Source organism: Sinocyclocheilus rhinocerous, unplaced genomic scaffold, assembly GCF_001515625.1.
Source record: "Sinocyclocheilus rhinocerous isolate Xijiao unplaced genomic scaffold, SAMN03320098_v1.1 scaffold1554, whole genome shotgun sequence".
Classification (NCBI taxonomy): domain Eukaryota; kingdom Metazoa; phylum Chordata; class Actinopteri; order Cypriniformes; family Cyprinidae; genus Sinocyclocheilus; species Sinocyclocheilus rhinocerous.
The window spans coordinates 392587-402832 of record NW_015641022.1 but is presented as its reverse complement, the minus strand read 5'-3'; the positions used below and the strand labels follow the sequence as shown (position 1 = coordinate 402832).

The 10246-nt window shown below is 36.0% G+C and overlaps 1 protein-coding gene across 1 annotated transcript in view; it reads left to right on the top strand.

Annotated features, from left to right (window-relative positions):
- adarb1b (adenosine deaminase RNA specific B1b) overlaps positions 1-10246 on the top strand; it is a 90096-nt gene that overhangs the window by 60717 nt on the left and 19133 nt on the right. The window contains exon 3 of the mRNA XM_016570303.1: positions 6493-6570. Within this exon, the coding sequence (XP_016425789.1) occupies positions 6501-6570 (70 nt within the window). The 5' untranslated portion in view covers positions 6493-6500. The remainder of the gene's footprint in view (positions 1-6492; positions 6571-10246) is intronic.

The window sequence follows — 10246 nt, the reverse complement described above, 5'->3', positions numbered from 1 at the left end:
GGTCTTCCTCTGAGTCCGCACTTTCGTGATGTAATGCCGCTTTGGCTGTCGGGTAGAAGTGCGGATCGAGGGCGCATAACGGCCGCAAAGGGGGCGCTCGCGAGCACCCTTCTGAATGCTAAAATGACAAATGGGACACCCTACGGTCTCGTGGACTTAACGGACAAACGCACGTGGTGGCCATTGTAAGTCCATAAGACCGCAAGTGCACATGAAGTGTTCTATTTGGGACAGGGCCGAAGTCATTAGCGCTTCATGTGAGCGCAGCTGCTGTCTTATGCCCACCCCAAATGCTCTCATTGGTTGAGACGTGTGATGACACCCATCCCAAACCAGTAATGATCAACATCCCACCCCTCCTGTGACCCATGGTTTGTCTGTATGTGTATTCAGAGCCAGTGAGCAACGGACTTTCATAATAATAAAAAACTGCGTTAACGCGCGATAAAATAATTGTCGGCGTTAATCAATTAATGCGTTAACGCGATAATAACGCGTTAACTTGCCCAGCCCTAATTTATTTATTTTTCTAGTTTTATGGTCTTATAGCCAGACACTGAGAGAGATGTATTGAACATCTCCTCCACACAGCCATGCGAGATGAATGAAAAAGAAATCAGAGAGTGCATGTACATCTCCCAGATAACTGTATTTCACAGTCCTGCACTTTTGCGTCAGCCAGATGAGCAGAGGTTTGTTATTTTTGATTTCATATTGGATTGCTGTTTCTCTGTTATTGCAGAAGCGCTTGCTCTCACAGTGTCCTGATATGATGCACTCTGAGAAATTCATACTGGGATTTTAAAAGCCCTAAGCTGGCTTTGGGATCCTCTGAAACAACGGATGCTGTTCTCTGTTTGTGTGTTTGGCTAGAAACATTAATGAACTGATATGTGTCCAGCTGCTAGTTAAACTGTCTCTGGACTGTGTGTACTCAGAGATGGAGGGACATGACACAGCTGTACAAACAGGAAATCCTGTAATCTCCTCTCGCTGCCCTCAGAGTCCACAGAAACAAGCCAAATGTGACATGGCTTGGGTTCCAGTGTCAACACCTTTCTCGTGGTTACTCTTGAGTCTGTGACTCTGGTCCAACCCATGGTGAGCTTCTAAGGTCCTAACAGAAATGAATGTGACATAAGTGGCTGATTCGGGGTAAATAGTCGCAATTATTATTATTATTATTATTATTATTTCATTTTTTATCTCACAATTCAGACTTTTATCTCGCACTTCTGTGAGATAGAAAGTTGCTGTTAACTTTTTATAATTTTTATTCCGTGGTGGAGAAAACAAAACAAACCAGAATTGTAATATGTAAAAAAAAAAGTCTGAATTCTGAGATAAAGTCACAAATAATTATACACAAATACATACAGAATTGTGAGATTGATTATTGTGAGGTGATTATTTTAATAAAATATAAATTTTATTACAATTTTTTATATTATTTTATATTATATATATTATTTGAAAAAAAATTTATATTACTATTGTTTTTTTCATCATTTTGTATTTAAACAAAACTACTGGCTTTTTAACTACTGTTTTTACCAGGTTTTATTTTCATGTTTTTTCTTATTTCTATAAGTTGAGCTTCAAGCTTACTGTTTTTTGTTCTGTGATCAGTCACAGCATCAGTCGCTTCCCGTATAGGCATGAAGTGAAGCTGAGACAATGACCTTCATGGCCTCCAGTTACCTGTGCTTGATGCAGATGACACATCCAGCTGCACCCTTCCTGCGCTTTTGTGTCTACCACTTGTAGATTAAAGCTGATTTCAATGCTCTTTATGGATTCATGGGTAAAATGAGAACGGCAGAGGAAGCTAAATCAAAAGCGACACACACAAAACGAGCCTGAGTCTCCGAGTCGCTCATTACACCATAGACCATTAGCAGACCAGCAAGAGCAGAGAGATGAAAAATCAAGGAGCCGTTTGACACCTGCTGAAATTTCAGCTTTGCTCAGACAAATACTCCCACAACACCACTCCCCTGACTCTTTTCAATTTTCTTATAGAATATGAATCTTTAATAGGATAATAATTGTGGTAGCATATTTGATGTCACCCACCATTAGACCAGATTAATTAGGCCATTTAGTTTAGCTTAAGAAAGTGTCGCCCATGAAGAATGGGCCAGAGCGAATGCAGAGAGCTGTGATTGGCTGCTTTATGTGCTTTGTAATGGCTTTCATTGGATTTCCATCTCACATAGAGTGTCTGTGCTTTAGGACTGATAGGTGAAGGTGTTGCTCAATGGTTTGGTCTATGACATCATACTTTTTTATTTGTTTATTTTTATGTCCCTGATATATTAAGTTATTACAGACAGTGACTTTTGATTTATAAATTAAATTTATAATTATTGTCTTTTAGTACTGCCCTTCAGAAGCTACAGAAGATACTTTCCCAGAAGACAAAATAAGTTAAATGTATTCTGATCTCCAAATTCAAAAAGTTTTCACCCCCAAATTCAACTATTATTTTCTCTTGTGGACTATATGTAAACGTCTTTTATGTGAAATATCTTATTCAGGTCAGAACTAAATAAAAAATAACATGCATTTTATGACCCCTCGTATTTTGGTAAAATAATTAACATTTTGCAGGGTGTATGTAAACTTCTGACCTCAACTGTAACTTAATTAGATTCACCATATAACTTCATTAGAATTTTAACAGATTTCCCATTTTCGTTTTTTTTAGGCATCCTTATTTGTCATAGAACTTGTATAGAGGGTGAAGAATTTGATCAACAAATTTTTTTTACTGTAGTTCAGATGTTTTTACTGTGAATTTACCTTTTGTGTTCACGGAAGAAAGAAAGTCATTCAGTTTTGGAACGACGTGAGTAAATAATGACAGAATTTACATTTTTCCCGTGAACTATCCCTTTAAAATGTGTCTATGAAGAAAGAGAAAGCAGAAATACTGACATTATTTCCTTGACAGCGTCTTTTCTTTCAGTTAATCTAGAAGCTCTCCGTATCGGCTCTGTGTCACATCGCTGTATAAAAGCCGCTTCACTATAGCCTCAAGTCAACGCAGCCCTGCATCTCCACTCTATTATGAGCTCTTTTTAATGGAATGTTGAATTTTCCTCATGTGTTTGTGTTGTGTTTTTCACCTGAGCTCAAGCGGCATCCGTGTCAAGGGGACTAAAAGCCCGTTGATGTCAATAACTGTATTTTTCCTCCGAGGCAGCTGAAGATGAGGTCTAATCGAATGGATATTAAAGTCACAATAGACTGCTCCTGCTATTACGGCCTGTCAAGCACGGCACTTTCTCTCCAAGATTAGTTTCTCCTGCTGAATATTTATACACTTACTGTAGGCTTAACCTCACAGTCAATGGTGTTTCATTCCTCTTCTATCCTATTCTCTGCTCTCGTCTTTCATTTCTGTCCTCTTCTCACCTCTCTTCTCCTCTTCTTTTCCTCTTGTTCACACTGCTCCACTCGCCTGTCTAATTAAAGCAGCTCGGGATGCATGATGCCATTATTTAGAGACATTATATGACTGTCAATACTCTCTCTTTGGTACTTGCAACACCAGATCTTTTGGTAAAGTGTCATTTTCAGTGAGACTAATGATTTGGAGGAGAGTGTGTTTGTTTTCTTGAATTTGTCACTTTACTATTCACATTGTTCCTACGGTTATGCACTGTAAAACCCGATAAGTTCAAAATACTCAAACTTTTTGTGGACACCGATTACCTCAAAAAATGTAATTAAGCAACTAAAAATTTTTTAAGTTAACATTAATCATAAATAACAATTAAGTCAAACTAAAAAGCTTAAATTTGTTTTTGCTTAATGTTTAAGGGCAGTGTACTTAAAATTGTGTTGGGGCATAGATACATATAAAGACAAATACATACTTTTCAAAATTTGCAATCACTTTTAAAATTCTTCCTTTTATAATCTCTTCCATTTTAACTGAATTGGGAACAAAATTTTTATCAAACAAAATACAAACTCCTCCACTGAGAGAAGTATTATGGCTTAAAAAAGATAAACCATTCCATTCTTTTAACCATTCAACAGCATTCTTATCGTCACTATGGGTTTCTTGCAGAAATACAACATCCATTTTTTTTTGTCTCACTAACTCATATATTTCCAATCTTTTCCTCACATCTCTAGCTCCATTCACGTTTAAAGAAGTAATGTGGATTTCACCCATAGTAAAGGATAAGATTAGCCATAGAAAACTGAATAAGAGACAGGCTCCCGTCATTGAATTAATCTTCATTGTCACTATTATTCAGTTGATTTTGAACTTTGATAACAATTTTTTTAAGACGATACACTTCTTTGTCTAAGAAGCGTCCTTCAGCCATTGAACTTTTATTTTGAACTTTGATAACAATTTTTTTAAGACGATACACTTCTTTGTCTAAGAAGCGTCCTTCAGTCATTGAACTTTTAGTAACTTCAACAAATCTTTTAAGATTTGGAAAATAATCGACAATTTGTACACCTCTTAGATTTTTTGTCACTTTCAGAAATGTCTTAATTTTTTCAGTGCTGCAGTTATGAAATGGCCAATCAGTCTGAGAACAAAATGAAGCACTTGAATCAGAAGAATCACTCACACTTTCAGCGCCTTGATCATTTTCACTGGCCTGTTCTCTTGTTTTCCTTGCATGTTTATTTGCAATGCATTCCTTTTTCTTCTTCCTTTTCAGAGGGGTTTTAAAAATACTTTGATCTACTTCCATCAACAAACCACCACCCTCCATGTTTGTATTTTCCGAAGCAGAATCAACATCAAGAATCTGACTCACTGAGACTGATTCCAACTTTTCACTATTTTCATTCACAGACTCATATTTATCAGGTTCTACCTGCTCAAATCCATGTTCTTCAGTAACAGTTTTTTCTTTTCTTATTTCAACTGCAGACCCTTCTTTTAAACTAACAACAATTGGATTTGATTCATCAACATCATCAGAATTACCAGTTTTACGCTGCGCACCCGAAGAACTGGGTTTACTGACATTCGCACTATTGTCCGGACAAGCACGAATCTGATGACCCGTCTTTCCACATCCAAAACACCTCATAGTGTCAGTCGACACAAAGACTGTATAGTCGTAATCATCTATTCTGAATTTCAAATTCAGATCAAGTTCGTTCCCGTTATTTAAAATCATATATGTAAACCTCCTGAAAGAAACAACGTGTTTCAATAACTCAGATTTACTACCGATTGCGATCTTTTTAACAGGTGAAACAAGTTTGCCAAAGCGTGAAAGCTCTCTTGCTAGCGCTTCATCTTTAATAAAAGGTGGAACATTTGACAATGTAACCTTTTTAGCTGGTGTAGAAAGGGGAAGTACAGGTACAAACGAACCCCGCAATTCGATGCCTTTTTCCACTACCTCGTTCGCCTTTTCTACCGTACTCAAAAATATTACAATTACATTGTTAATTTTTGATGCAGCCAGAACACATTTATGTCCAACCACATAGTGTTCTTAATCTTTATAAGTTAGTAGTACTGTTCGGGTTTACAGTGTGGGAATGGTTTTGGTAGTATGAGGGAATTTTAAAATTGTATTTTCCAGACATGGAAAAGGCATGTACATTTTCTATAATGCTGTAGTTTTTACTTATGTATAGAATTAAACTTATGCCACACGTGTGAATGATTTGTTCTTTTGAGTCGATTCTTTTCGGTTGAATCAGTTTGAATCAGTCAAATTGGTTCACATATCAGTATGAATGATTTTTCTGATTCATCCATTTGGGGTTCAGTCTGAATTTGAAATGATTTTCAATAAATAAATCAAATTGATCAAAGGTGACATTAAAGACATTTATAATGTTATGAAAGATTTCTGTTTTAAATAAATGCTGTTCTTTGAACTTTCTGTTCATAAAAGAATCCTGAAAAAAAAAAGATCACGTTTCCACAAGTATATTAAGCAGTACAACAGTTTTCAACATTGATAATAATAAGAAATGTTTCTTGAGCATCCAATTAGAATGATTTCTGAAGGATTGTGACACTGAAGACCGGAGTACTGATGCTGAAAATTCAGCTTTTCATCACAGGAATCAATTACATTTTAAAAGTATATTAAAATATAAATTGTAATAATATTTCACAATACTGCTGTTTTTACTGGACTTCTGATCAAATAATTGCAACCTTGGTGAGCATAAGAGACTTCTTTCGAAAGTATTACCAACCCTGGGATATATATACATATATTTACAGCATATGTAAGTCTGTGGAGTATTTTCCATCCACCAGGTGAAAATCTGAAGTAATAGCACAGTTCTCCTCAACAAGCCACATGATTTAAGGTCTGAGGCTACATTTATTTCTGTAGTGCAAATGGTGTAGGTGTGTTTAATGCTTCTTTTCAGGGGTTTGTACAAATCCCTGACCCCAAGGTTAAGCTAAAGTAACTGTGATTATAGTTATTTAGCTTACTTTAGCAAACAGCGCTAATGATGTGTCTGTGTTTCTGTCAGGTGTGGCCATGGCTCAGCAAGCGCAGGGCCAGTCGAGACGTTTCACCACCATGGACGTTGATGAGGAGGAGAACATGAGTGAGTGCTCGTATCTGAACCCCGAACCCTCCATTCCAGCACAGAGCCCTGCACACGCCCCTTAACTAATGTGTCACTTAGTGAACAGTTCATGTGCCCCTCACGCCGAACAATCCCAGCTGATATGAGGGTTTAAACATGGCCAGAATCTTCAGTCCATTCAGAAAGCCTCCTATATGAGCTCTTTGTCTGACAAACATATTTTATTGGATTGGGATTTTCTACTCCTCTGAGAGAATTGTTTTATTCTGTTGATACCATTAATAGGTTTTTTTTTAATCAAGTTAATCCAAATGTAGTTTTAGGATACTTGGGGAAAATGTCTTTAGTTTTGATTTTTGCTATGAAAACAGACAAAAGAATCTGGCATGGAGTTAAAAAAAATTAATTAAAAAAAGGCAAAAAATCCATGCAGACCCCAATTAAAAAATTTTTTTTTGATGGAAAATAACTTTTCGTTTTGATTATTGCAGTATGTTTTCATCTGACTGAAATGGCATTTAATAGTCAATGAAATAACAAAAACAACGAATTTTGGTTGACAATAATGTCCTTGATGAATATAAATATTGAAATATTTGTTAATTTGACCATATATCAGACATCCAGTATGCAAGGTTTATTCACATACAACACAGCATGCTCCTGAAAACATAATAATGAAAGTAATTTCAAATGACTTTCTAAAACTTGTTTAAAGGGGTGGTTCACCCAAAATTGATAACTACATTGGACCCCATTAACTTTTATTTTAAGGACATAAAAATGAGATGACATTGAGTGAATGATGGGATAATTTTATTTTTTGGGTTAACTATGACTTTAAGCATCTTTTATGTACTTTTTTTTTTTTGCCATTGCAAATTTTAAATGTAGCTAAATAATTGAAAACGTATTATAGATAACAAAAAAATTGTCAACAGTGTTTTAAAACAAGGTGACAAAAAAGAAATAGAACCATCAAACTGTGAGTATATCATAAAAATGCTGCATTCCCTAATTCATTGGACTTTACTTGAACGTGATCAAAGAAGACTGATCGGATTCAAGAAATACACAGCGTTCTTTCCGTGTCTCTTGAGTCCTGTTCCTCTTCATTCAGCAGTGCTGTGAATAGAAGGTTCTGGGAAGAGTTGTTAACCCAAAGGAAATGTAACCCTCTGTTGTCCCGTCACTCAGCCTCTTCTGTTCAGAGCCACTGACAATGGAGGGTCCCGTCATTTATTACTGGTCTGTAGTGAAGCGGACGCTTTCTTATTTAGATTTTCTGCAGATAAGCGTTACTTGATATTCAAAAGCTTTCTACCTGTGACAGTGCATATTTCTCTATCAGGTATAGATTTTAGGAGCAGGAAACTATAGGATTATGCACAGCAATTCATTGCTTGGCAGGAGCGATGGCTATATGCACTCATTCAGCACCAGATTTTCCACCCCGATGACTAATACATTTTTTTTTTTTTTAAGTTGTTTTTTTTTGGCCCACTTTTTTAGCAGCCAGTATTTTTCCATTGATTTCCTCCATAGGAAATTCAGAAAGCTTGTGAATCAACATGGTGGCCACACAAAAGTAGCCAGTGCACCTCACTGTTACTGGACATATACATTTAAAGTTCATGGCTCTAGAGGAAAAAATTCTGTTTCTATGTGATTTAAACTGCCGGTGCCTCTGCGCGTGTTTGCTTTTACATGCACTGGGAAAAAATTGGAGTAGGAATGATTTTCACTCAGAAATTGCTAGTAAATTTCACAAATAATTGCAAAGAATCAGCAAGTAACAATGAATTAAATGAACATTTTTAAAGTAGAAAGACTAAAATTATAGTATTTTCTTGTAAAACTCACTCTAATATTCTGTTTTATTTAGAACTTTGGAAAATGTATAGCACGTAGTGAGGCAATGTTTTTAACTGCCAACTGTAAGAACTGTAAGTTTTATGCTTTGTCAGCATGTGCGATTGATTTTACTTTCAGCTGAAGGTGGGCAAGCTCTCTAAACTGACAGCTTGAACATCTCTAAGCTGTTTTTGTTTGTCCTGGGCTGTTAAAGTTAAGTTGCATTGTACAAATCTTTTGGGGTTTCTTTGTTTTTCGTGTAACATTGGCTTTATTCTGAAACCTAGCGACCTGCCTTGCGGTCTACTTCTATGGTCACATCTTAATTGAAAATCGAACCTCACTTTTGTAACATTCTAGATGGGGTGCATCATACAAGTAGGGATCCTCACACAAAGCACAGATTTGAATGAATTATTTGACACATTATTCTTATAAGCATAAAAATACATAAACACAAATATTGTGTAAAATAGTCAATTTTAATTAGATGGCATGTTTTGTTGATACTTTTTGTTTCTGAATGTATTATAATAGCTGATGCAGTTTGTCGCAGTTAGGGCTGGGTATCGAGTTCGATATTTTTTAGGCACCGACCGAATTGCCTCGATACCATCGAGCTGATTTATTGTGTTGTTTACATTTTGTTCCTTTGTGCAGTGGCTCAGATGATGAGTCTTTGAGTTTGAATAAACATCAACAAGCTGAAAAATAAAACCAAAGTTTTTTTGTTAGATAATGTAATCTTGTTAAAATTGATTTCATAAAATTGGTATCGAAAAAAGTATCGTTCAGGAACCGGTATCGAAGTCAAGGTATCGGTATCGGTATCGATATCGAAAATTTTTGAACCATACCCAGCCCTAGTCGCAGTGAGTTATGAGATTGAATATGCACACAGTACCTTTTGGGTGGCATATGATGCTTTAAAATGCCACCTAAGCAGGCAGCTCACTAGGTTTTGGAACAAAGCTGTTGTTTTATCAAGAGTGTGCTTTCCATCATTTAGGCTGGAATTGATCGCATGTGGTCAAATTGATTACACGAGCTGAAGAGTACAAGAGTGTGTGTGTGTATAACGTGGATATGTGCATTCACACGTATAAGAAGGGTTTTGATTATTCAGATTCTGCTCCAGAATGTTTCGTATATTTCTCTCTCTTTTTATCTCTCTTTGGTTCTTTCTCCTCCATGTTTTCTCTCTTGTCCCCGCCATGTTTTCTCTCACACGGTTTTCTCTCTTCTCAGATGTCTTCATTTTATTTCTCCTCCTGCCTTGCACCCACTCGCTTATCCACTCTCTTGTTCCTACTGTTTGCAGAGAGCTCTTACTCTGTTCCCCTACTGTTCACGGATGCTATTCTCTCTCTACCAGAGCACTGAAAGCAGTAACCTAGCGAGCTTTTGCTGAAGGATGTTATAAATGAAAATTTAGCCAAAGTTCCATCAGCTTTGTGAACAGGACATGATGATGTGTGTTTCATCTGCTTATTACGGCAAAACAGTTGTGACCTGTAAATATAAACACATGAGATAAGTCTCATGAAAAGAATTGTCCAGGTTCTATTTCACCCAAACATCAAAATAAAATAATATTAATAAACCCAACATAATTTTAAGGCCAGCTTTTATTTTATTTTATTGTATTTATTTTATTATTTTTTTAATTGTTTTTACTGTCACAGTTCACACATTAATACATGCAATTTAATATGTTGCCTTATTTTTTATACATTTATATTTTTATACTGTTACAGTGTTTATTTAATTTGATTTCTAAAACCTTAAGGAGTGAAAAGCACTGTTACATAAATATAAAATGTCATCCACACAAAGTGCC